Source organism: Astatotilapia calliptera, chromosome 22 (genome assembly GCF_900246225.1).
Source record: "Astatotilapia calliptera chromosome 22, fAstCal1.2, whole genome shotgun sequence".
In the NCBI taxonomy this organism is placed as follows: domain Eukaryota; kingdom Metazoa; phylum Chordata; class Actinopteri; order Cichliformes; family Cichlidae; genus Astatotilapia; species Astatotilapia calliptera.
This window is the reverse complement of record NC_039322.1, coordinates 30,650,939-30,678,690: the sequence shown is the minus strand read 5'-3', so window position 1 is coordinate 30,678,690 and position 27,752 is coordinate 30,650,939. Positions and strand designations below refer to the sequence as shown.

Genomic DNA, 27,752 nt, shown 5'->3' with positions numbered 1-27,752 from the left:
CTCAAATCACCCATGTTGTTGCTCTGCAGCCGCTCAGTATTAACCTATGCTAGTAGAGGCTGGGACTGTATATGTAAACGTTGACTGTATCGACTTGGATTTACGGCACCTCCTCCCAAGAGCCAACAGCACTTAACTCGATGGTGATGGTATGCCAAGACAGATTGCTGACTGGTTGAAAGTGGGACTTGCACACCAAAAAGACCGATCATAGCTGTGTTCACTTGACAAAAAAGAAGCAGAAAAACGAAAAGGAACAAAGTATGACCCGATGATGGAGCGTTGTTATGTTTATCTCTTTACTACAAAGAAGTTCTTTATATATCAGGATTTCTGTCTTCTCTGTTGGGCTAAAGTGAAGAACCAAAAACAGCACAAAGTACTGCATTAAACATTAGTTATTATTAATCTAATCTCACCTCGCTTTCACTGTGCATCTTTTCCTTCGTCTCCGTCCCCTCACTGGTCACAGCAGATGGCTGCCTCTCCCTGAGCCTGCTTCTGCTGGAGGTTTCTTACTGTTAGAAGGGGTTTTCCTTCCCACTGTCTTCACTCTTTAGCTAACAATCTAAAGCACTTTGAGGTAACTTTTGCAATTTGGTGCTTAATGGCACGTTATTGCTACATCTTTAATGCATTAAACAGATGTGATTTAATTCTAGTGACCTACAAAACTTTAAAGTATTAGTATAGTAACTACATTTCAGCACTACATGCAATGTTCAGTAAGTGCAGAGAAATTCATGCAAATTGGTTTTTAGTTCACCAAGTCTAAGAATTCTTAAAACTTAAAGAGGACAGTGTATTAAATACAACCATGACTCTGTATAAGGACGTATTAACGTCACAGAGTTTATGTTACAACCAATGATTTAACTGAGTCACGTTGGAATGCTGAATTCGAGGAAGTGCTTGCTACGAGAGTCATCAAACAGCCTAACAAGAAAATTTACGATCCATTCACAGCGCAATGAAGTACACAGCCAGTGTTCATTTGAACTTTTCCAATTCAATGACAAACTGTGAAAAACAAATTACATTCCTCTTTTCTTTATGATCAATAAGCCATTAGCTACCAATGAGGAGGTCATTACCTTGCTGATGATGTCTACATTCAGGAATTCAGGGAAACTGGCGTCCAATGCCAATCACTAAATGAAGAATTATCTGAGAAGTCGAGACAGAGGAAAACCGTATCCCATAAGACGAAAAAAAAAGCACACCTGGGTGAATTTTTCCAAGGCAACAAAAAGTCCCAACATTTCCCGTGTCGCCTGTGCTGTATGAAGTGGGCGAGACAAAGTTATCACTGATATGACTACACCCATGGGGGTGATGCCAGGAATGTCCATCATCCTTTGCTGAAACTCCCGGATCACGGCCAGTTCTTCTTCGTTGCAGGCCACGACTGGAACTGGGCTGTGCTTGTGTTACAATATGTACATACTTGGCACACACCTCAGAGGCCTGAGATTTGTAGTGGCCTCTGAGTGGGCATTACTCAGTTTGCTAAACACCACAACAACAACAACAACAACAAGTCTTCCCCAGAGGCACTGTAACAAATACCTCAGGGGTCGGTGTGTGTGTGTGTTTCTGAGTTCAATATGAAGACAGAATGCGACAGCTGTGTGCACACCAACAGATGGGACGGGTGGTACAGTCAGCTGAGAGGAGGAGGAAACACTCGCAGCATCTTCCTGTGAGATTAAAGAGCAGTTATATCTCATGAGGGCTATCCAGCAGCTGACTGGGAGCCATCGCTCCTAAACCAGCTGTTACGGGTCAACAGAAACCAGATTCGCGCGCAAGAGTGTGAATCAGTGCATAGCTGTGGACTTCCCACATTCACAGCGTGCCATAAATTCCCTGCTGAGGGATGTGTGGGACTGGCAGGAATTCCTCTGGGATAAAGGAGTGGACAGCAGTGTCTCCATGACAAAAAAAAGATACCAGACAGAGCAATTTTATTTGATTGCATGCCCATTTTACTCATAAATACTACACGCTCAATGGATTTAATTTCATTTCTACACTTTAAATTGATTTAACCGAAGCGTGCATTAAGCTATTTTATGTTTCCTGTGGTCTAAATGTTAATTTGAAGGCATTTCCTTTCCTATGAAGAAAAAGCAGTACTAGAAAAATCTAAATGAAATACATTTAAGACTATAATCTTCCAGACAGATTCATCTCAGATAAATCCTAAACTGCTAAGCCTTACCTCCTTAGTAAATATTAAGCTTCTCAAGCTCCCCCCCCCCTCAATTTGCATATGAAGTTTACAGTGCCCCTAGCATTGTTCCACAGAGTGCTGCTTTTCTGTGTTAAACACATTAAGAATATTGTTTTAAGAACAAACAGAAAGGGAGACACAATGGGGAACAACAGCAGCTCTCCTCCCCCTTTGCAACTCTATTACAGCTAACCTGGCTGTATCGCACTTAATAACAAACATGACACACAAGTGTTCGCAGGTGTGACTGCAGTTCCAGCTCTACTGAATCGACTGTATTTGTCTTTTTGTCAGCAGTTGGTTAAACTCCTCTGTTACTTTTAATGTTCTTCTGCAATGTTTCTATAATGCAATGATGCCATTTTGCTTAGTTTTAGGCAGGCACATCAGCAGATACACTTCTACATATCACATAAGATGCCTCCGCCACACTTAGAGACTGGTTGGTGAACTTCTGGTTGCTAGGAGGAAAACTGCCACAAAGAGGGTGCTGTACCAAAAACCTCCTTGTGATTGCCTTAGTTGCAAGCAGTCTGCAAATGCTCACTAACCACTAAAGGGGTGCAACCCCATTTGGAAATGGAGAAGGTCCATCTTCAAAGTAAAAGCTGATTTTTTTCCTAAAATCAACCCATTTAAAACAAATAAAAAATGAAAAAAAAATGTGCAGCTTCTGCTTTGAAGAATGACAAAGACAGTTTCACAACCACTTGGTGATTGGTCAGTGAGTTTTGCACAAAAGTCTTCTCTACAAACTAAATGTGACAATCTGCTAGCAACCTAAGCATTCCCAGTGAGGTTTCCTCTTCGAGACTGCCAGCAACCTCCAGCAATCACCCAAAACCAGTCAGTTAATGCTAATTTTTCCCTACCAACTGGTGGTTGCCATGCAGTCGCCTACAGGTCTCTGCGTCTGCGTGACCAGGGCCTAATGGACTACTTGAGCTGCTACTTTTGCACAACCTGCAAGCAGCTTAATAGCCCACCTGTGCCCTAGCTCTGCCTTTAGTGCCGTTTATGATTTTATCACAGTTATATCTGTTGCCACAGACTCCTGTTCTGTGAGATCTCAGAACAGAGCCACAACGCCAGATCAGTGCAGACGAAAACAACAATCTTCTTTTGTCTATATGTGGTTTGAATTCTTGACAAATGGCTCATGTCCCATCTATCAGTCCTACTGAAGCAGCTCTGATTAGCTGCTGCACAGCTTACCTTTGACTGGCTGCTGTGCCAATATAACAATGACCTCACTGTGGCCACAGCTCACACTGACTGTACATACACACAAAGTTAGAAACCAGTTTAAGTAAGAACGTGTTCATCTGCTCAATTAGTCATGTTTAGGTGCCATCTAAGTAAATTCTGCATCAAATGCACTCTTTCAATCCAATACAGGGACAGTGTCACTACTTTCCCTTTACCACCCTTACACTGATAAGGTATCTGTGTAGCACTTTCATTGCAGTGAAAATCATTTGCCGTTGATGAAAACGAGCAGCGATCTAAAACACCGAATTGACAGCATTCAAGACTGAACAGCACAGCCTGGGTGTTTGTTTCCAGTCCGTTCAGATTCTCCGTGTCCTTCCCAATTTTCCCCTTTGTGTCCCCAAATCGGAGTTTTGGCTTGGGAGACCGAGACAGAGCGCACACCATCTTTCCCTTACCCCCGCCTCTTCCTGTTCTCCCCATCCATCCAGACCTCTAATAGCAGGGTAGGCTAACCGAGCGAGAAACAGGCCAGGGTTACCCCAGCGACCCAAACACAGCAGGGGAGAAGGGAAAAGGGAGAGTAGAGGAAGCAGGAATAAAAGAAAGACAGCGAGAGAGACGGAGAGAAAGAAAAGGCAGCTTGTTATTGGTGCCAAGCGTTCAGTCGGCCGGGTCTTTTAATGCCACCTGATCCTATTCTGACGAACCGTGACGAGACAGAGAGAAAAAGACCGTTACAACAACAAGTTGTTTTGTTTTTTTGTTTGTTTGTTTTTTAACCCTCCACCCCAAAAAACCCTTCTACTGCTGTAATAGTGAGAATAAAAACTCATTTTCCTTCCACACGTTGCTCCTGTCACTTACTGAGATTACACAGTAAGTGACAGAGGAGTGGCTCTTCTACAGACGACTGCTGCAGATCAGACACTCCTGCAGCATTTTTGTGCTTCAGCTCTTCCAGTCTGCTCGAACACGCCATCTTGAGGCGATGCTTTCAGATTGCAGATTGCAGCTGATTGCTGAAGATTTATGCCAAATCATTTCAACAAGCACTGAGGCAGATTACACCGGGTACTTCTGGACAGACACAGACGAAAAGGGTTGAGAGAGAGCGTGAGACGGTGATAGAAAGCACATCTGTCAGGGTTCGAAAGCTTTAACATCATTACATAAGAGCACTCGCCTCACCCTCCCATCCCTTGCAACCCACTTTCCAGTCACCCAGTCAGACCAGTGGATGAGGAGGCCCAACAGATGGACAGACATAATCCCCCCCACCCACCACCTAGTCTAAACCACGAAGTGATAACTGTTAAGCAGCAGGATGCTTAAGAAAAGCACCATGCAGAAAGGCTAAACAGTCACACTAAAGCCAAGTGTTTTTCAGATATAACCGCGTTTGTGTTGCTTTCATCGCCTTTTTCCTACGGGCACTGAAGCTTTCTCTATAAAGACCCTGAGGCTTTGGAGCAACCTGCCAACTCACTGTCCTCCTTTGTGTGTAGAATTTGAGGGCTGTTTTTGTTTCTCTTTACAAAGCCAATACTGCTGATAGTCTTAGAGTTTCTAATTAAGAGGTTTGCACAAATGGCTCTATTCTAATTTCCTATGAAATAGTAAAATTTCTCACTGAAGAACAGAGCAGAAATAACTTTATATGTCAAATTGGTCATTAAATGTGTCGTTTCAGCAGCACATATTAACCCTCACATGAGGAACATAGCCTACTTTTTAAGTGTCAGCTGCACCATGAGGATAATAAAAGGGAAGATTTAGTACAACTGATTGGAGAAAGGACACAAGGAAAAGGTCATTTAGGGTGAGTGATTCTGAATGAATGGCAGTTTGTGTGAATAAATCATGGAGCAGGCAGCGTAAGTGTCCATCTCAACTCATTGCTAATAGCCTGTTATAGCTATGGGGAGAGGTGCCAGACATGGGTAGCTGTCCACATCCTGTATGTTTTGGGAATAGATGGGAGAGGTGGAGACGAGGATGACAGGAAAAGTGAGGACATGTGAGATTTAGGATGACAATGACCTGTATTGATACTGGGAGGGGCAGAGCATTGAACCGCCCTTCATCAGTGCTATTAGACAAGAACCTTACAATGTCCAACACCAGCAGACAAGAGAATGGACAGGAACAGGGGCGAAATTTAACAGAGCATCCAAAAAGTATTTACCCCATAATGACAAAGTGAATAAACTCTGCTTGAAATTCTTGCAAATTTATCAAAAATGAAAAACAAAAATATAACAAGTACATGTATTCACAGCCTTTTCCATGACACATACAAATCGAGCTCAGCTACCTCCTGTTTCCAGTGATCATCTGTCAGATGTTTCTGACACTTGATTGGGGCCCACCTGTGGTAAATTCAGTCGACTGGCTATGATTTGGAAAGGCACACACCTGTCTTTATCATTGAGGATAGTAATGAGCACAGTGGCCTCCATCATCTGAAAACAGAAGAACTGTGGAACCGCCAGAAGTCTTCCTACAGCTGGCTGGCCAGTTTGGGCAATCGAAGTAAAAAGGCCTTGGTCAGGCAGGTGACCAATAACCTGATGCTTACTCTGGCAGAGCTCCAGCATTACTGTGGAGAGAAGAAAACCTCCCAGCAGGACAACAAGCCATTCCTCAATAAAAGGCTCATGACATGACCTGGAGTTTGCTAAAAGACACCTGAAGGACTCTCAGAGGATGAGAAACAATTTTCTGGTCTGATAAAACCCAGCTTGAGCACTGTGGTCTGAATGCAAAGTATCACATCTGGAGGAAACCAGACACCGCTCACCAGCTGGCCAATACCATCCCTAAACTGAAGCATGGTGGTGGCAGCATCAAGCTGGGGGATGTTTTTCAGCAGTGGGACACTAGTTACGGTCAAGGGAAGGTGAATCCAGCAATGTTCAGGTCCACCCTTGATGATGACCTGGTCCAAAACGCGCTGGTCCTCAGACTGAGGCAAAGGTTCATCAACAGGACAACAACCCTAAGCAAAGAGCCATGATACCAAAGCAGAGGCTTCAGAACTACTCTGTCAATGTCCCCGAGTGACCCAGCCAGACTTGAATCTGACTGAACATCTCTGGAGAACATCTCTTTACCCACTTAATGTATGCTAAAACCCTTAGCAGGATAATACTTTTTAAATTTAAAAAAGGTCTACATTACATCTGTAAAAGGGCTTTAGTCTGCTCGTGTGCATGTAAAAATACACCAAACACACCATATTTCTTTTGAAATATACCGACCTCCCCGACCCTCCACCCTCAGTAAAATACACTCCCCTCTTGCACCACCAGCACACACATGGATATAAACGGGCCTTGCAAGAAAAAAAAACAATCTTATGTTTTACCTGCTATCTGGCTCGATACATCTCCTTTTGGCTCTTTAGGGAGGGATCCATCTGTAGAAACACAGATAAAAAAAGAGCAACTGTTTTTATCCCCAATTAAAATGCATGACACAGAAATAAAAATACACATCGCAGCCAAAACGAATTTGGCAAATGAATTCACTCAAAACGAAGTGGAAAGAAGTCCTGTAAGCATGACTACATGAAAACATATTAAAAGAACATTGTATCTTTAACAGCATTAATGATAAACATCATATAAATGTTTTTTTCAATATCAGAGTTACTATCAATACCAGTGTATCATAAACACTTCCAGTTAAAATGCTCCTACATTTGCTATTAAATAGAATAAATGGTAAGTACGGCTGAAGGAAAGTTTGTGTTTTAACAGTTTCTGGTAAAGTAGTGGAATAATAACAACTACGCTCTATGCTACAAAGTGATTAAAGTTGATCTGAGCAGGATCAGAATGTTAGCGATCAATTCCATGAAAAACCATCCCATATTTGTTGAGGCTTTAAAACTCCAAAGCACAACAAACACAAACTTGTCAGGTTAACATGCCATCAATGTGGCTAAAAAACAGAAGACTAATCAACTGCCAGAAAAAATCTCAATAATTAAGAACACTGTTTATTACCAGCAAAGCCTTGGATAAAGAAGATAAACAAGAACTGGCTGTCTTGAAAGGGCTTCCGCATTACTTAGGATGGAAAAATCCCCAACATTAATAAGAGAAGTGATATTGCCTTAGTCACAGGAAACACCTTACTATGGGAGGAAGAGACTACCTTCATCATGCTCTCCTCCCTTAACTAGTAAAACATTATAGCAAGGCACCAGGAACGTGATGATTCCCACGACCCCTAAACAGCATGTTCTGCTTACACCGGACCCGAGCATGCCGGAGTCATCTTCTCATCAGCCTATAACTCATGACCAAAGCCCGGTGGTTTCTCTGCAAATTCAACAATCAGTCCATTGATGCAGCCTATAGCCTGTGAGTGAGTGAGGCCGCTGCTGTGACGGAGGGGAAGATACCGTCAGCGTCATGTGCTGTCAACATGTAAACAGGGTGGACGCTCGACTGGCTGACTCACTGACACATGCTCGATCTATTCTGACTCAGGATTGCTGCTTCCTGTTTAATGGTACAGATCGCTGCGCTGAGGCAGAGAGATGCTGACTGTGGTACTGAGTACATGATCTATACCAAGTATCTACAATATGCACTGAGGTACGTGCAGTTTGATTTCCACTGTTAAGGTAGGTGCTCATATGAAACATGGCCAACATTTCAAATAATAGGGTCGGTGTATAAATGAGCAGAAGAATGATTTTCCCCCTTTATGATATCACAGAGAGCAGATATCCCTAATATGGCCATCCCAGGCATAGATCTCCAGCTGTGAGCACACAATCTCTACCTACTGACCCTCTCTTTGCAAGAGACAACCAATCAAAAGAAAGTATCTTTAAAGGAAGGGCAAGGGAGCTAAAACAGCTAGCTTCAAACAAGTTAGACTGAGTGCATAAAGGCCTTTTCACATAGGAAGCAGTACCTACTACACTCTGAAACCTGTCTATCCTATTACTGAGCAAAGCGCAGCATAAGCTCATTGGTGAGGAGTACTCACGCATGACGTGCTGTGACCGACGCCTACAGTTGATTCTGTGCGTATCTCAGTTTAAAGAACTTCATGAGAAATTTACGTGCAAAGCAGTGTTGTGGAAACATGCTTCGAGCTGTCGATCCTGCAGAGTCTAGCAGAGTCCATCACTAAAAATATGGAGCTGGAAATCAGCATTAGGGCGTTTTCACACCTGCCTGTTTAGTCCTTTTAAAGCAAACTGCAGTTCATTTTCTCACTTGGTGCAGTTAGTCTGAGTACTGTGTGACATTGCAAGTTTGGGTAAAAATACTTCTGTACTGGGATGTGTTGAGGAGCTGTAGATGTTCAAATGTCAGTGTGAGTCGGCAACTAGATGTGAAATGAATGTAAACTCTCAGTATTTTCCAGTTGTCCAGAACGCAGCACCTTGTTCCTGTATTTACATTTGTTGCTCCCAGACACATCTGGCCAATAAGCGGACAGGACATTCTCACGTGGTCTGTAATGACACGTTGTGGTTTGCTCAGCGTTCACTTAGATTTTTCTCTGTGTAAAAAGAAACCAAATCACAGGGAAAAGCTACACGTTTACAAACTCATCAAAGGATTCGGAGCAGAGTAAACAAACAGGTGTGAAAACACCCTCAGTGTAGAAGCTCATTTGAGACATAACTAGAGGCTACCTGGATCCCTCTGAGGAAAGCATGCAAATCATTTGTGTTGCGACACACTTTTGTTTACCAGGAAACCCTTTCGGCCCGGATGGCACTAAGGCATCCCTGTAAATTTCTACACTGGCATTACAGTTCCTCTCTTACAGCTGAAAAAAGATTTCTCTGAAGTAATAGTTTAAGCCGCATTAAATAAATTCCTTAAATCACACCCAGAAGAGTCCGCTTTTAATTAAAGCAGCAGCAAAACCTGCTCTTCACTGAACTTGCAAACTTATGAGACATCTATCCAACATATACCACGTTCATAATCAGGTGGTTTAAGGTAAGAAAATGAAATCCAAACCAGGAAGTCCAACAGCAGAATAATGCTCTGGACAAAGATTTATAGCACTCTTTGACAGGATTGCAATTATTTTTCATTAAACAATGATCCATCAGGAATCTGCACCTGCAGGTGTGTGACCGAACAGTAAAAAGCAAAAGCTGCACTAGTTTCAAACTTTTAGCCAAGATTGAAACTAGTGACTCTGCTTTGTTTTGCAAAAGTCTTCTTTAAGGAGGTCCAGCCTGGCTCCATTCATGCAAAAATCAAACATCTTCTGCTGTGAGCTTAGGTAGTAGGTAAGCAACATTTTGCTGGTGGCAGTTCTCAGTAATGAACATTTAGCAGCAGAGTACACATAAAACTACACAAGACCTAACTTGCAGGCAACAGCAGCCTCACGCACAAAACACTGCATGGGAAAGTAGAGCCGAGCTGTCGAGAGAAGGCCAAAGATATCAAGGAAATGTTCTCTAAAGCCGTGTACCTGGAAAAACAAAATCTTCACAAAGACTGAAAGAGGTGAAGGGAGAAGGCAAGAGAAAGACCAAACACCTACATACTTCACATATTTGCCATGCCAAAGATGTCCGCTTAAGCCACAGTGTGCAACAATGTAATACCAGACTTACAGTAGTGGCAGCCCACAGCTTATCCCAATCTAAACAACAACACTTGTAGCTGAGCCAGTAGTCAAACATGCATGAAGGGGGGGTAAAAACACAACACGTGTGCACGAAAACAGGCTTTTCCTCTGCGATGTGGCCGTTACAGCAGTGGGTTAATCCAACCGCACACAAACAGACATGCATACACTCTGAGCCAACTTTGTTAAGACCATAGTAGGATAAGCCCACTGCTGAACCGTCAGCCAAGCTCTTTGGATGAACTTAAACAGAGCTCGCACACATACACACCAAACGGCTTTTGAGGAAATGACACGGCGAAAACTCCAACGGCCCGATTCCCATTGAACAAATCCAAACTTTCCTCTCCCAAAAACTGAGATAGAGTGAACTCACCGAGCCCTGCTGAACACTGGCTGCACTGTATCCTTATGGAGCCCCTTAAAAAACAGACAGCTCTCTCTTGTCCCGACACACACCGTTTCTGACTCTTAGCCCGCATTAACACGGGACCACCCTTTCTGTGGGCCCCTGCCTTCAGCTTCTCGGCAGGCACACTCATCGTTTGACTCACACACAAATAGGAAAGAGTCCCTTTCATTTAAAAATACCGACTGTCTGGCTCACACTGACTGAACTGAGGTGAGTGTCTTAAAAACAATGAGCAATACCCAGCTGTCAAGGCTGCGTTGGAGAGTTTAGAGGCAGATATAGCTGCAGGGTGGAGAAAATGTTTAAATGTCAGAGGCCACAGAGAGAGCACTTAACAACATATTACCTAAGGGATCATCTGTGTGAGAGGGGTTTTTGTTGCTTGCCATGAATCATTACACAATACACAGATATTTGGGAAACAGAAAGTACCACTACTGACTGAATTAAGGGGTGGGAACTTGATGCAGTATAGTATAACGGTCTTTTGCGTGGTGATTTTGCATCCATAGAGGAATACCAAATACTACAAGAGGGCTCAAGTCTCATGATAGAAGGCCACCTTTCTGAAAACAGTCGCAGCCTGACTTGGACGGACTGCAGTCGCTCTCAGAGAAATTGTCAAAGCTTTGAAAATAATTCCTGTCTAATTTACAAATGCATACAAATTATCAACATGTTGCCATCACTCTGAATGAGTGTGTCAATAAGCACAACACAAGGGGACTCAACTCCAGCACAGAACGAAGGATCAAACAGATGTGATTTTTTTGTTACAGTTAATATCTGTTTTATCAGAATCAGACTGCATATAATTGCCAACTTGACCCCATTCAGCCACAGACTGATATCAGACTGACTCAGGTATTGACCAACTTTAACTTTAAGGACATCATTTGCAGTTGGGGGAAAGAATAAAAAGGGGTATCTGTTCCCACTTTAAGCATCTTTATAGGTCCTGTGACGTACCCATCCCACTGACAGCATTTATCCTGGTGTTACTTCCACTGCAGCTGCACTGCCTAAACGCTAACTGATAGTTACAGTGGGGCAAAAAAGTATTTAGTCAGCCACCGATTGTGCAAGTTCCCCCACCTAAAATGATGACAGAGGTCAGTAATTTGCACCAGAGGTACACTTCAACTGTGAGAGACAGAATGTGAAAAAAAAATCCATGAATCCACATGGTAGGATTTGTAAAGAATTTATTGGTAAATCAGGGTGGAAAATAAGTATTTGGTCAATAACAAAAATACAACTCAATACTTTGTAACATAACCTTTGTTGGCAATAACAGAGGTCAAACGTTTACTATAGGTCTTTACCAGGTTTGCACACACAGTAGCTGGTATTTTGGCCCATTCCTCCATGCAGATCTTCTCGAGAGCAGTGATGTTTTGGGGCTGTCGCCGAGCAACACGGACTTTCAACTCCCGCCACAGATTTTCTATGGGGTTGAGGTCTGGAGACTGGCTAGGCCACTCCAGGACTTTCAAATGCTTCTTACGGAGCCACTCCTTTGTTGCCCGGGCGGTGTGTTTTGGATCATTGCCATGTTGGAAGACCCAGCCTCGTTTCATCTTCAAAGTTCTCACTGATGGAAGGAGGTTTTGGCTCAAAATCTCACGATACATGGCCCCATTCATTCTGTCCTTAACACGGATCAGTCGTCCTGTCCCCTTGGCAGAAAAACAGCCCCATAGCATGATGTTTCCACCCCCGTGCTTCACAGTAGGTATGGTGTTCTTGAGATGCAACTCAGTATTCTTCTTCCTCCAAACACGACGAGTTGAGTTTATACCAAAAAGTTCTACTTTGGTTTCATCTGACCACATGACATTCTCCCAATCCTCTGCTGTATCATCCATGTGCTCTCTGGCAAACTTCAGACGGGCCTGGACATGCACTGGCTTCAGCAGCGGAACACGTCTGGCACTGCGGGATTTGATTCCCTGCCGTTGTAGTGTGTTACTGATGGTGACCTTTGTTACTTTGGTCCCAGCTCTCTGCAGGTCATTCACCAGGTCCCCCCGTGTGGTTCTGGGATCTTTGCTCACCATTCTCATGATCATTTTGACCCCACGGGATGAGATCTTGCGTGGAGCCCCAGATCGAGGGAGATTATCAGTGGTCTTGTATGTCTTCCATTTTCTGATGATTGCTCCCACAGTTGATTTTTTTCACACCAAGCTGCTTGCCTATTGTAGATTCACTCTTCCCAGTCTGGTGCAGGTCTACAATACTTTTCCTGGTGTCTCTTTGGTCTTGGCCATGGCGGAGTTTGGAGTCTGACTGTTTGAGGCTGTGGACAGGCGTCTTTTATACAGATGATGAGTTCAAACAGGTGCCATTCATACAGGTAACGAGTGGGGGACAGAAAAGCTTCTTACAGAAGACGTTACAGGTCTGTGAGAGCCAGAGATTTTCCTTGTTTGAGGTGATCAAATACTTATTCTCCACCCTAATTTACGAATAAATTCTTTACAAATCCTACCATGTGGATTCATGGATTTTTTTTTCACATTCTGTCTCTCACTGTTGAAGTGAACCTCTGGTGCAAATTACTGACCTCTGTCATCATTTTAAGTGGGTTAACTTGCACAATCGGTGGCTGACTAAATACTTTTTTGCCCCACTGTAGATTCATTGCTGAAGTATAAGTGTTAAATCCTTCCAACAGATTAGGACTCCACTACTGGCAAAAGCAGTGTTGGTAGTGCTGAGCACTTTAAAGGAGGAAGAGGCAAGCTTAACAATATTGCTGTGTTTTAGAAGACTTTGACTGTTAAAAGAAAATATAAAAGAACAGAGCAATAATCCTCTAGTTGCACAGATAGAGTAATTGTTCTGTGCACGGCGGTGCAGGAAGCAGTCAAATACCCCCTGCAGATTCAGGTTAGAGCTGCAGTTTGTAGCCAACTTCTCCAAAGAGGAACGAGGACTACCATCACCAGCTGTGCGGTCTCTAACTGGGAGATGAGAGACTTAACCAAATAATCTAAAGTCCACGACAACAGTGACTGGACTTTCAAAATAAAAGGGAGCAAAACATGCACCAGTGTACTAACTGCGGATGACAATACATAAAGAGCTTTTTTGCCAAAGCCAACTGTTTTGCCAAGTTGCCAAATGCTTACACCGAACTTTGGCATTCCACCCAAGTAAAGTCTAAGCGTGGGAAACACTGCCTGTCCTGACAACTACAGTCAAGTAATTTTGTGTTGCTCATGGCTCCTGATATTTTTAGCAGTAGCCCTTAGATCTCAGGATAACACCTTCATACCAGCTTTATGAAGCTGAGATGAAAAACATCACATGTACGCTTGCTAATTTGTCAAAAGCAACGAATAACTGTTAATAACTTTATTTTACACCAAAATATGGAGATTAGAATCAGTAAAAAATATGTATGTCATATGTCTGAGATAATGAAATATATTTGCCAGCACAGCCGGTGTGCTTGCAGGATTGAGTAGTGATCAGGACAGAAACGCCACAATTTCTTCTTTCAGAATGATTAATTCTCTATAAGAAACATAAATATACATGACTTTCATCACTCCAACTGATCTGAGGTTCAAGGAATGTGACATTCCCACGTCCTCGTTTGTTCTTGGCATACGAACCTCACTATATACACGTGCTTACTTGCACACTACTGAGAGAAAGCAGTAAAATATACATGACCAACAGTCCGGAGAGCTTGGCGTTCACGCACACGCAAACACTCAGGTAAAACAGAGCTCTTATCTAACCCCAAACATCATTCACCATAACTCAAACATCAACCACACTCCAACGCTGCTCACCAGGAAACACGCCAGAGAAAGCTGACTCAATCTTTACTCAAAACCTCAACTGTGGCAGAAAAGAGGAAAATAAATGTTGGGAATGTACTTTATATTCATTTATCAATTACAGACGTGTTTCTAGCCACACTGGTATCTGCCCTCAGCATGGATAGATCCATGCTGAATGCCAAAACAATGAAAAAAGCCTCGCTCTGCCCCCCAAGATCAGAGCTAAAGGCCACCGCTTTAAACTATTCTTCATTTCGGCTGGTACCTCTGGGACCATCTCAGGGAGCTCAGCAGTCAACAGCCTTTTGCTTTAAGACCTAAAAAGCTACAAATTGTGATGTTTGCAGTGAATTGGTTTCTTTTCTTTCTTTCTTTTTATTACTCGATGCTAGGAGAAAAAAAGGAGGTGAAAAGTAGTCAAAGGAAGTGAGCGAGATGGGGAGGGCAACAGTGAGATAGCAGTTTTGAATGCACTGGAGACCCAAAGAAAAAGGAGTACAATGGTCTTTCAGGACCTGTCCTAGTTCGCTTCACTCTCAGTCTTTCTGCTCTCAGAAAAAGCCCACAGATCCCGACAAATATTTCAAACCGATCCAAATCAATTGTGAGGTAATTCAGTCTTTTTAGTGACCCCTTTCATTAACACAGTTTGCCACTCAAAGGTGCGCTTCTCTCGTTGTTTTTCCAACGTCTGCCTCTCTCGCTCTCTTTGAATTTCCCAGCTCTCTCTTCTTTCTCTTTCACCTGCACTGAGCAGACTCTCTTATCTCGCTCAAGCACAACCCAATAATCACTCCCTCGCTCCAAAAGCTGGCTGTTTATGCTCCTCTTAGGAGGTTGCATAAAGACAGCAGCTATCAGCAAACAAGATTTCACAGCAACTCGCAACCTGCGCCCCCCCCCCCCCCCCGACTCCTCTCCCCTCAAAACGTACCTCCTGTCTCCTTCTTCTCCATCCTCTCTCCATTTTTCTCTTTGCCCCCTCGACTCGCTCGCCTCTCTTGTTCCAGTTTGGGTTTTTTTTTTAAGGAAGACGGCGGCGGGGCGGCAAATCTTTCCCGAGCTTGCGCCAATTAGATATCGCGCCGGAGAAATTACAGAACGAGAGCGCGGTAGATGAGAGGGAAAAAGTGGGACAAGCTCCTTTTTATAAACACGCAGCGAGCGGCGAGAGGTTTGCATATGTGTGTGCGTGTGTGGAGGTGCGTGCGTGTGCTGTTCACTTGCTCCTGAGGGGGATTTTTAAAAAAGCCCAAATTATTTCCATTTGCACATCTGACAAACACTTTACCACACTAATGGCCTATATTTGGCATTATTATATTTAATTTTAAGCAACTTTAATTCAACAGGGGGAAAACAGTGCTTGTAAAGGCCAACTGCTGCTCGACACCCCTCCTCACTCCCGCCCGCCTTGTAAAAGTTTTAAAGACGAAAATACCTCGTTTTGCAGGTTGTGATTAACACGTATTCTCGTGGACAGCCACGCTGCTTCACGAGCAGCCCTTTAGCTCTGCCTCATGTTCACACCACACAGCAAAATCTGTTTGTAATGCAACCGAATGCAGAGCGTGATCCGCCCTTGAACTGCAGATTGCAGAAGCTCACTGTGGTTATTAGCTCTTATCAGCTGGCCTTTGCTCTTATCTGGGCGGTGACTTACACGCCTGTGCGAGCAGTAAAGGCTCAGTGAGAGTGCAGGCGTTTGCCGACCTGGTTTACATAGACCTGTTTGTACAAAAAATTAAAAAAACATAACACGTGGTCAGACAGGATGACATGGATAGCTGCTGTTGCCATGGTGACAGACTGAAAACTCAGTCTGGACATTAAAAAAAAAGGGAAGATAAAAAATGTCCCTATAGCACTAAAAGACTTTTCCCCCCTTTTTGTGCAAGTGTTAAACGTTCATACCCGGATACAGCGATGCATAAAACCTCAATGCTGCTTTAAATATGAAAACAAAGTATCCCTGGCACACTCAGTGTAGTTATAACTGTAGCTGCTCTGTGCAGAAAGTATTTTTCACTCATGAACAGATTAATTCGCATAAAATAATCTGTGTAAAGCATACCATTTAGGATTCTCTGTTTTATAAAGACACTGTGACAATTCTGGATACTCATATGAAAAAAACAAAAACCCCAAAACAGTTCCAAATAATGAAGTCAGCATCTGTGTAATTAATCCCTGTGAGCCAAAATCTCAGGCTTTAAACTCCTCTAAATGCTCCTTTTAAGACTCTTTTTGTTTTTGTTTTTTTGTTTGGCTGTAAATAAAGAAGTTGTACAACCACACGATTTTTAATCAAAGAACTTCTAAACACTCGTGAAGACGGACTCACTGAACTTCTTGTTTCACAGAGTTTACTCAAAAGACAGCCCAGAATGACAGGGCTATGCAGCTGCAGGAAACACTTTTAAACAAATATCTGTATGTTTTTAATAGATGGGGCAGAGATAATGGATGTATTTTAATTTTTAGACTTTTTACAGCTTTGACTGTAAATTATTAACAACATCACAGCACTACAAGCCGCTTTATGGCATCTGCTCTTTTGATTTTATGCACAAAGCCAGTACCCGGAGATGATCTCCACTAGTAGCCACCTGATAGCGGGCACCTCTGAGCAAAACAAGCAGCTGCTTGTTTTACACATATAAAAAAATGGTGTGATGCAACAGTGTTTCTAGAGTATAGTTAGAAAACGGTGCCATCAGTATGGAGTATATCCTGCTGTAAATCCATAACCAGCTGACCAATCAGCATTCATTCATCCAGAAACGGAGACAACATTTTTCTTAGAAGTAAAAGTTGTGCAACTTTTACTTTTAAGGCAACCGTCTCTGTTCTTGGTTTTTATCAAACTGTTCTCAGTTTCACTACCACTTGGGGAGCAGGTGGCGAGAGTTTGCAGATAAATAGATCTGTACCAACAACTGCAACAATCCGCTACTGACCAAAGCAATTGCAAGGAGGCTTTCAGTCAAGAGTTGTGCACCTCTTTGCAACCAATTTTACCAGTGAGAACAAGCAACCTGCAGTCCAGGATAAACCAGGCCCCAGTATAAAATAAATAGAGGTTATTTTGAACTGTCAATCATGCAAAGCTACTCTAACACTCCAAGAGGAAAAAAAGCTGAAAATTAGCTTGGTAGGACCCCTTTAAAGTTTTGCCAATTTTTATGTATATATGTGCAAAACTGTATTCATTTTCTTAAGCAGATGATGATAACTACTCTCATACCACTGAAACCCACAAACAAGCACCTGGAAGCAAAGGGATACAGCTAGCTTGGCACTGCTAACATTTACAAATCACCACATTATGTTTGTTTAACTCTACACACCCCCTCTGTGCGTGTGTAACTGTGGGTGGTGACTCACACAGATTTGCTCCACCCCTATGTGCACCAAACCCACACACACAGACTCACACCAAATCCACCCTTTGCTCCACCTCTATGTGCGCCACATACGCGCACGCGCACACACACACACACACACACACACACACACACACACACACACACACACACACACACACACACACACACACACACACACACACACACACACACACACACACACAGTGTAATCCCAGAGAATAAAACGCCAGATTGGATTAGGTCAGCGTGTGTAATCCAATGAACTCTCACCTCTAAAATGCCTAATGCTGTTAGAGCTCACATCATCACACTGTCACACTGCTCGGCTGCCTAACACATCACATAGAAATACATCTGTACAGTTTAATCGTTCAGCATAAAGCACTGCACACATCTGGAACATAACTTCACTGCACATATACAGAAACCCCCCCCCCCCCCCCTACTTAAAGATTTCCAGAACTAGTCCTCCCTGATTGGTAAGCTCCTGCAGAACATTTTGCATTGGCATGTATGGCACATCTGAAGACGTACAAAACTAGTTTATCTGCATTTGACTGTTGAGGAAGTGAGCGTTGTTCCCTCTGAAAAGAAATCTAAGGCTTTTTGTTCGAGTTTAGGTATTATATTACTGCGTACAACTAAAAGTTCACACTGACATCATTTCTCCTTTAGGCTACAAACAAATCAAGTGACGCTGTTTGTTCTACTTCGTGGCTCTTGATGGCTTCACTCACTGCCTTCTGATTGAAAAATTACAGCCTTTATAGTCCAGCCAGTCATCTGTGAGTCGGGTTTTCCGATCGTTTCTGCAGTGGACCCAAAGTCTTTCAGGTCAAACAATAATCTTTCCCTCTTTGTCTGTTACTATGATATTTCCCAATATCCATTTATCCATTTGGCACAGGAGAATTGTGCGTCTAATCTCCTTTCTGGACTGCATTTTAAAATTGCTGATCAGTTGGTTATAATCTCATAAAGTTCTCCCTTTTTTTCCCTTCAATCTATTTGCTCGTAATTGATAAACTTGGTACAGTTAAGACAAGACGACCATTAGAAAGTCACCTCTTGGTTCATCTCATGACATTAATTCAAATTCGACCAGAATAAAAAAATGCTAAAAAGATGGCGGGGGAGCAAATCTTGAGTTGGCACACTAGAACACGTCATTCCGACACTGAACCAGATGACCGGTCTTTACGAGCCTGTGATACGATACACAGATGAGCGGCAAATGCCTTGAGCGGGATGATGCAATGTGCCAGTTGGGCAGAAAGTTTACCCACAGATGTTAAGAGCCAAGCTGACAACCACAGCTGTGTGTTTAGCAACCTCATGCTAAAACCAGAGGCATGGACCTATAGTGACCAGTTGGCCAAAATTATTTGATTTTTTTATATTTTGGAAATGAAGCGCCTCCCAAAGTGTCCATTTAAACAACTCTCTGAGCTCACAGGCTCTCTTCACGCTCTTGATTCGCAGCTAGATTCTTCTTCTGCTTCTTCCAGATAGCTAAAAGCAACCTAATCCAGCCAATTTTTAGGGGTGGATTGCTGGACTGATGAAGGCTGGCTGAAAATACTTAACAAATTGTCCAACCCTAAAGTGCACTTTCTCCCTCTTCTTCTCAGCGTTAATTTACTTTCTCTTTGCCGTCCTTGCTGGTGTGAGATTAGCTGCTTTTATGTGTCTGCGTTGTGATTAAGACGACTGTTTGATGTTAGGATGGCTTTCGCAACCTGTTAATCATTTACCAAAACTTTGACGATAACGCCTCAGCTTTCAACAGATTACAGTTTAAACAAAACAAAACCCTCCCACAAAAAACAAACAAATGAACAAAATATTAGCCTTCCTCTCAAACTGACCTCAGAGCAGATTTAGGGGGTCTGGCTTGCTCTGCAAAATGCCTTTAAAATTTAATGCGCCTGCACCTGTTACAAGGGGTGAAAAAGATTATGTGTTTACTTAGCTACTCATGGGAAATGTAAGCACTTTAAATTATTTAAGCCAAATTTTGCTAGCTGGCTGATTCTCAGCATTTTCTGAGCAAAAACACGAGTATATCACAGGGGTTATTTCTTATTTGGGACATGAAGCAAATGCTGGCACAAAAGCGATCACATATGGCTCTCAGTGATATTATTTGTTGTAGTTTTAGCACCAGATATAAACATTTTTATATGTTGATGAAATCCCTTGAAATTTCCATCCTTATCCACGTGTAAAGACGTTTGCGCCCCTCTCTGCAGCACTAATGGTTTCCAAGTGCCTGAGCTGCTGGTCTTGTTGCCATGTGCTCCGCGTTATATTAGTGCTTCATTTTAAGGGATGAATGCCTTTCTAAGTGAAACATTACATTTTTAATGCCACAATAAAGAGAACAGTTCAAGCAGAAAGAGGCTTTTTTTTATCCTTGTGTTTTAGCCTAATCTCCGGCCCTTTTCAAAAAGGCTTTTTACTCAACCATCCATTTGCTTTTGATTGAAGCTGCTTCGGCAAATAAAAGCTTTAACTCTCATAACCATCATCTTTCCCTCCAGCTGGCTCCCATTTACTCTGCCCTTTTTACTCTCTTCTGCGTGGTTACTTTGAGATGCGTCGACTACCTGATTTTCATGTGTGCCTGAGTAAAACGAAAAACAGCCACCCTGTGTAGTGAAGCAAGGCAGAATGTAGCACGCCGTGACAATACCAACACAAATGACGGGGGTCAGTGGGAACAACAAATTGGGAGAAAGTGCTCGTGTGAGTTAGCGTGAAACGCCATTGACAGAGAACAGTGACTACTGGTTTCACAAAGAGTACTGCGAACCACGTGATGCCCGAGTGCAGAGACGAGTTCCACTTGATTACTCAGACGGAGCATCTCAACATTTGGGTTTCAAACGCACTGATTTCTATATTCTGAAACATTTAATGAATTCTGACTGAATTAAACAGTACAGCCATACACAACACACCTTTGCCATCTTCAGGATGCAAGCTTGTCATGTCTGCATTTGCCCCTTACTGTCCTATTACCTGATATTTGGCAGGTTATAGCTGTTTAATGCAAACACTTATTATTAAAACAAAGAATAAGAAAAAAAAAAACAGGTTAAAGTATATGCCTGTTTAACTGCTCGTTAATGCAAATATCTCATCAGCCAATCATGTGGTAGCAACTCTATGCGTTGGCTTGTAGACAAAGTCAGCAGGACCTGCTGTAGTTCAAACCAGAATGAGGGACTTCAGCAGTGACTTTTAAGTGACTTTGAACGTGGCACGGTTGTTGGTGCCAGATGGGTTGGTCTGAGTATTTCAGGAACTGCTGATCTGCTGGGATTTTCCCACACAACCATCTCTAGGGTTTACAGAGAATGTTCCGGAAAAGAGAAAATATCCAGTGAGCAGCAGTTCTGAATGAAAATGCCCTGTCGATGCCAGAGGTCAGAGGCGAATGGAGGACTCCTTGGAGATGATAGGAAGAGAACAGTAACTCAAATAGCAACTTGTTACAAGCAAGGTGTGCAGAAGAGCTTCTATGCACCAACAACATGCTGAACCTTGAAGCAGATACAGCAGCAGAAGACCACACTGGCCTGTTCTCCTGTCATCTAAGAGCAGGAAGCTGGGGCTCTAACCGGCACAAGTTCACCAAGATTAGCCAACAACAGACTGGAAAAATGTTGTCTGGTTTCAAGAGCTAAAATTTCTGCTGGAACATTTGGATGGTAGGGTCAGAACAACGTGAACCCATGGACCCATCCTGTATTAGTGGTTCGGCGTGGTGATGATGAGATATTTTCTAGGCAGACTTTGATACCAGTTGTGCATCATTCTAACGTCACACCTTGCTGAACATGTCCATCCCTTTATGCCCACTGTGTACCCACAGTCACAAAGCTCAAATCACCTCAAACTGGTTTCATGAAAATGAAAGGGCGTTCACTGTACTCAAATGGGCTCCACAGCCGCCAGATCTCAATCATAGAGATCTGATGGAATGAGAGATTCCCAACATGGACGTGCAGCAACTGTGTGATGCTGTAATGTCAACATAAACCAAAATCTAAGGAATATCTACAGCACCTTGTTGACTCTATGTCTCAAAGAATTAGGGCATTTCGAAAGGCAAATGGTGCCCCTAATACAGTGGCCAATGACTCTACATGCTAGGTTGGTTTTTACAGAGGAGATTTTTGTAGCTAGTTCAACATTTTTATTTAATTCTTCCTCTTACAAGTCTCCAACATTTCTCAGAGAAAGTAAATAGATGCCTCAATTACAAATCAAACTATTGATTTGCTGATTTGCATTGATAAAAATTCAAATTGCAAATAGAAAGAAATGTAGAAAAATAAACCAGTTTGTGCAAATGAATGCAGTAAATAAAACTGATAAACTTAAATTTTAATAACTTGATCAATTAAAGAACAGAATTAATACCACTTCTTTGTTTAATTCATCTAGTCATTTATTTTGGATTTTGGCCGCTCTAGGCTAAAAGAGCAAAACAAAGTGACAACAACCTTAGCCTTGACTTATTTGTCTGTATTGATCTGCGATGCACCAATCCTTTCGTTTGCCTCCATCCAACAAACACGGGATGATAAAAGAAATCTGCTTTGTGCAGCATTAGGCTTTAGCCTCTGCTCTGCGTCTGACTTGGCAGCTTTAAGCCTGGAGGAAACCTTCACTGAGGGACCTCAATCAGTCTCCATCTCCTGGATCAATATCCATTAGTCTCAGAGAGAGCGCATGTGTGTGTGTGTTCGCATTGAGCGTGTGCAGAGATCTCAACCTGGGTGAATGGGCCTGAGTCATAAATGCAAACTCTGGATCACATTTCTCCCTCCCTCTTTCCCTGCTTGTCTGTTTCACTCAATTTCTTGCACACACAGACGCACACAAACACACGTACACACTGGTGTCCATTCAAACACAGGCCGACGTTATGAACGGCACTTTGTAGCCTCTAAATGTTCATTCACGAGGGGCCAGTAGTGAGGACTGTAAATTTTCCCGCTGCGAATGGTGCCCCAGCACTACCAACAAGTAATAAATGTATGAAACTGACACCAAATCAATCTCTGAGTCATCGTCGGTGTAGCTAAAGATACATTTGGAGTGGAATAATTTGAGGATTGACAACATGCCACAACAAAGCTCCCTGTATCACAGCTCTGAGGCCTTGGTATTAATTCCAGTCTGGGAGACAGAGAGGAAAGAGATAGACAGAGACGCAGGGAAGCATTTTTCTTTTTTAATATTAGTTGTCATTTTGCATCAGGACGGAGAGGACCGACACGACGCAGCATGAACGAACAGGGAGGGAAAACATGAAACAGACATCGGCAAATGAACGCTCAGCCAGCAGGCAGAGAGACAGACGGACGGATGGAAGGCGAGAAAGGAAAGAGAGAAGACATGGGAAAGACAAAGAAACCAAACGCTAAAGGATGGAAAAAAAGAGACGAGGATGGAGCTGGGGACGGAAAGAAAAAAAAAAAGCATAGCCTGCCCTGTGGCGAGACACTCAAACCTGTCAGAACAAGATTCCCACAAGTTCAGCAGCAAAACAAAAAAGGTGGAGAGCCCGAACGTGACACTTAAGCTCCCACCGAGCTGGCTGTATAAAGACAGTGGTAGGCTGAGGCCTGTATTAGTTTCAATACTGGTTTCACTACAGACATGGCTGACTCACAGCAATACAGGGATGCTCCATTTAAAAATGGTTTGAAACAATAAGAAAAAGCTCATTTATTATCAGACAGAACAGAGAAAGCTCAAGGAAGTGGAGACTGCACAGTGTGAACCAGCATATCAGACAAATAAGCATTTCCTTATACCCTAAAGAGCTGCACACTGGACGTGGCTCGCAGGTTGTTACCCAGTCCAGTTACATTTACAGTAAATCTCCATCCATAACTAGAATGATCTCATAAAGTAGGTGGTCTTGTCAATCACTGTCCTGCTGAAAGCAACCCTGTAAGTGCCGGACACACGGGCACTGAAACCTTTCCACTAGTACCTACTCGACTTGGCTCACCTTCGTTTTAGGATCTTCCACTCATATTCATATACGAGAAGTATTGTTGAAATTGCCCTTCATTTCACGAAAATAAATATACTTGAGGGATTAAAAGTGTAGCTAAACTTCTGGTGCGGCCGACTCCTGATCAAAGTGGGCTTTAGTAAGGAAAACTGAGAATGTGCCGACTAAGAAAGTCTGGATGGATACAGATGTTTGATATTGTTTTTATACCTTCTTAATTTTTCTGTGTAATAATTAAGTTCCCCAATAAAACAGACCAGTTGTTGGGCATGAAGTCTTTCAGCTCTTAACTACAGTAAACTCTGAAAACTGAACTGACATAAACAAATATCAGCCGTCGATTTCAGACAAGAGGCCTAGTATCGGTATCACATCAGCTCATTTCTAAGGAAAAACAGGGATATACTTTCCCTTAACACAAACGGATACACACTCTTGTCACTCTTAGCTTCACATAGTGTTAAAAATCAGAAATAGTCGCCTAAAGTTTAAGGTTAGTGCTTGAACACAGGCAGGATTTGAATCTCTGCCCATTGACAGGTTGATTGAACGCATCAAGTACAGACTGGCCTGAAATATAAATGACACTGGTGTTAAAATATTCATACGATTAAACAAAGCCAGCTGCAGATAATGGCACGAAATGTTCATTCGCGACCGTCGAGTGTGTGATTTCTTCTCACTGTATCAACAATTTCAGTTCTAATAATTCGACAGAGGCAGCCCAAACCATGCTAAGTTCAACCCCAAGCTCACACACACAACACAAGCTAATTATCGCTCTCACTGCTTCTCGCAGACAAACAAAAGTTAATATAAGGCTGAAGAGCTCTTTTGGTAACTAAAGAGCTATTTCTAAACTATAAATTAAAACTGGAGCAGATGGGCTTGTGGTAATAAGAACAGGGGGTGGGGTGGGGGGCATATCTAGAAATTTCAATTATACAATAAATAAATTAGGAACGGATCCGATTAACAGTGAGGCAGAATGGCTGCAGCTGTGCAACATCAACAAAAACACACAAAGTGCGGTCGTTAGCGAGTTACAGGATGCCTCTTCTTGCCTCTCTTTCCTTAAGAGGAAGCCATCAGATCAGCTCAATACGGATACCAAACTTCCCTCTGTGGCTTATTATCTCACTAGACACAAAACCACAGGAGCCGAGGAGGCTGAATGTCAATACGCTGCATTCTCATCCTTGTTTACAGCCCCTCTAAAGTGTACTTCAAAATCTACCAGACATGATGCTGTAGTAGAACATGCAGTAATTTTTGGCAGAGTACATTAGCACCCGCTGCATTTTATTCCTCATACACTTCACTGTTGTATATTTCTGTGTCAGGTACTAAAATGCATAGCACCTGAAAACAAACAAACAAACTGCAGATACCATTACACATGATACGCAACCAACAACCGATTCACTAAGAAGAAATGGTTTTAGCGCTTCTCAGCAGGTTACTCTTACAAACTTGCAGCGTGCAACAGTAACCACTGGGGTGTATTTAAGTGGAGTTAGATGATGACACTTGCAGACATGACATCAAGCACTGGATCTCAATCAGCAGCCCCTCTGAGACGAGCTAAGGGTTATCCAGCACATGCAAGAGGATTTTCAACGGGATTTTCACATGAAAGACCCACAAACACTGCAGGCAGACCTTCAGCATTTCATTCGAGTATATTGTGATTATCTGTACAAACTGTGTGTTTCATGCTGCACGTTTACTGACAGCCATGCATAACAAACGCCATCCTTGAGTCACGTTTTCACGGTGTCAAATCGTGAAAGTGATATCAAATCGTACGGCCTGTATTCCACTGTGCTCAGACGTCCGGTAGTGTCCCCAGGAATTAACATGTTTTATGAGCTATTGTTGGAGCCGATGCAATGACTGTAGGCCCGTGTTAAGACTTCAACACAGTCCTCGCTGACAAATTAGCCTGCTTAGCTAATGCTAGCGATTATGCACATGCGACGGGGTAACATCTTTATATTGAGATAATAAAGTGTGTGTTACATGGAGAAATGTGTGTCACTGACATTCGGAGGTTTGACCGAGGAAAAAGACGCTTTCGCTTCTGCTAGCCATGTTACAAAACTAGCTTATCCTGCACAGTGCACACCCAGGCTATACGTGCCACGCCGGGTATTGTTTACATAGCTTGCGCCGTTGTGCTATTTTTTTGACAGCATGGAAAACTACAAACAAAACCGACTTGACGGAATACCAAAGCTAAGCGGACACTCCTCATATACGTTTCCTCCCAATACACAAAAAAACCCACCCACCAACAAACCAGCTTTAACTGCCAGGCTAACTAAGCTAAACCAGCTAGCGAACAGGATTCACCAAATCTGATCAGGATTCACTAGCTCTGAGGTTAGCAGCACTGGTAGCTGCTGTTGGAATAAGCAAGCTCCTGGGTCTATTATCGGACAGCTGTGTACGGCTCCATGTCTCTTTCTAATAAACTCTAAAACTACTCCGCTAGCTTAAGCCTAAATATACATTAAAGTTGTCCCACTTTAACGCTTAACACCAATAACCAAAAGTCGGCAGAATCCAAACCAGTCAGGCTGCGTTTGAATAGAAAACGCATATTTACAATTGCTGTTTTACCCGCTTCTTTTATTTCTCCTAACGCCAGCCTGTGCCATTTCACTTATTTTTGCTGTCAGTTTACATCGATGTGAGTGGTTTTAAGTTATTGGATCGGGAGGTTGGTAACACGGAGTGCTGCACTTCTTAAAATACTGCAATATCTAGGCGAGGTGTCCGGAGATGGAACTCTGGTCATTAGCAACCCGGCAAGCGTTGTCTTTCCATAGTCTGGTTGAGCTATAGGATGCAGCTGCTCAGAAAAGGAAGTCAAGGAACATATTTCGGAGATGCCCGCAGCTGTGTGGGTCACTGGCATTTATTGTGAGTTTCATTTATGTCGACAGTTATGAAATTCAATGGCTAAAACCTCCCATATTCTTCACTGTGCGAGCCCCAAACCTTTCAACATGGACAGGAAAAAATGTCCCTCACAGAGCTGGACCAGAGGAGAGCTCTCCGCGGAGCTCAGTCCGACCTCTCCCACTCTTTTCCTGGGCTTACCGGTTTTGAAGAACGCCTCTATGTCGCTGGCGTCCTTCGTGGTCTCATCCGCTCCTTCCCCGGAGCTCATGGCTGCCACAACCCGAATCTGGAGCTCGGTATCTCCCAAGTAGAGCCCCCCAAAATATCGACAAAAAGATGGCACACAATCACTCCTGTCCTGACAAAAGCGTCATTAAAGCCACACGGACGGTTGCGGGGAGTCGTTGACGCTAGCAGTGCCATCTGCAGACCTCCATCTTAGGGTAACGTAATTGGAAACGATCAGCCGGGGGCACCGGGTTCCTCCTCGGAGTGGAGCCGAGGGGAGAGTCGCTGGAGCGGTGACGAGAGGGGGGGACGGGAGGGGCTGGGTCGCTGCTCGGTGAATCTCCGTAAGCTTTCGGAAATGAGCAGAGGCTGGGTCATCGACGAACGACGGCGGTCACAGTTAACGCGTGTGCGACCAACTTACGGCGAAATATAGGTCAAAAAAGCCGACACACAAACACTGAAAAGAAAATAAAGTCCGACGGTTGTGGTAAATACGTAAAAAGGACCCGTTTAAAAGCTGTCTAACCCACACTTTCGGGGAAAGCACCAACTTTTATGGAGAAAAAATACAACCGTTCCACATGGTTCAAGTGCTCCTGATTGTTTCAGCGACTCAACCATAAAAAGTGTATAAATGTTACGTTAGCCTACTGAAAGCAAAGAGCAGAGATAAGATAACCTCCCGGATACAGCCATACATGAAAGGTCCTCTGTTTTGATTCAGGCCATCTCATGATAATATTTTCCCGGAGCGCTGATTGTGACCTGGACTACTCACGCCATCTGCCGGCCAATCCTGGAAGTGCTGCTGTATCAAGCAAGACATTTACCCCCCCACTATAACGTCTACAGCAGGGGTGTCAAACATAAGACCCCGGGGCCAGAATCGGCCCCT

General features: G+C 43.1%; 1 protein-coding gene across 15 annotated transcripts in view; it reads right to left on the bottom strand.

Moving 5' to 3' along the window:
- The window catches only part of LOC113014908 (triple functional domain protein), a 94,285-nt gene extending 66,760 nt beyond the window's left edge, over positions 1-27,525 (bottom strand). For 12 of the 15 annotated variants that reach the window (XM_026156727.1, XM_026156721.1, XM_026156728.1 and 9 more), the window contains exons 1-2: positions 10,452-10,632; positions 6,819-6,869 (exon numbers count right to left, since the gene is read on the bottom strand). In XM_026156727.1, the coding sequence (XP_026012512.1) occupies positions 6,819-6,869; positions 10,452-10,617 (217 nt within the window). In that variant the 5' untranslated portion in view covers positions 10,618-10,632. Of the gene's footprint in view, positions 1-6,818; positions 6,870-10,451; positions 10,633-15,221; positions 15,293-26,824 lie in introns of those variants that run through there. The other 3 variants (XM_026156732.1, XM_026156735.1, XM_026156733.1) reach the window with 3 other exon arrangements.
- Positions 27,526-27,752: the final 227 nt, after the last annotated feature.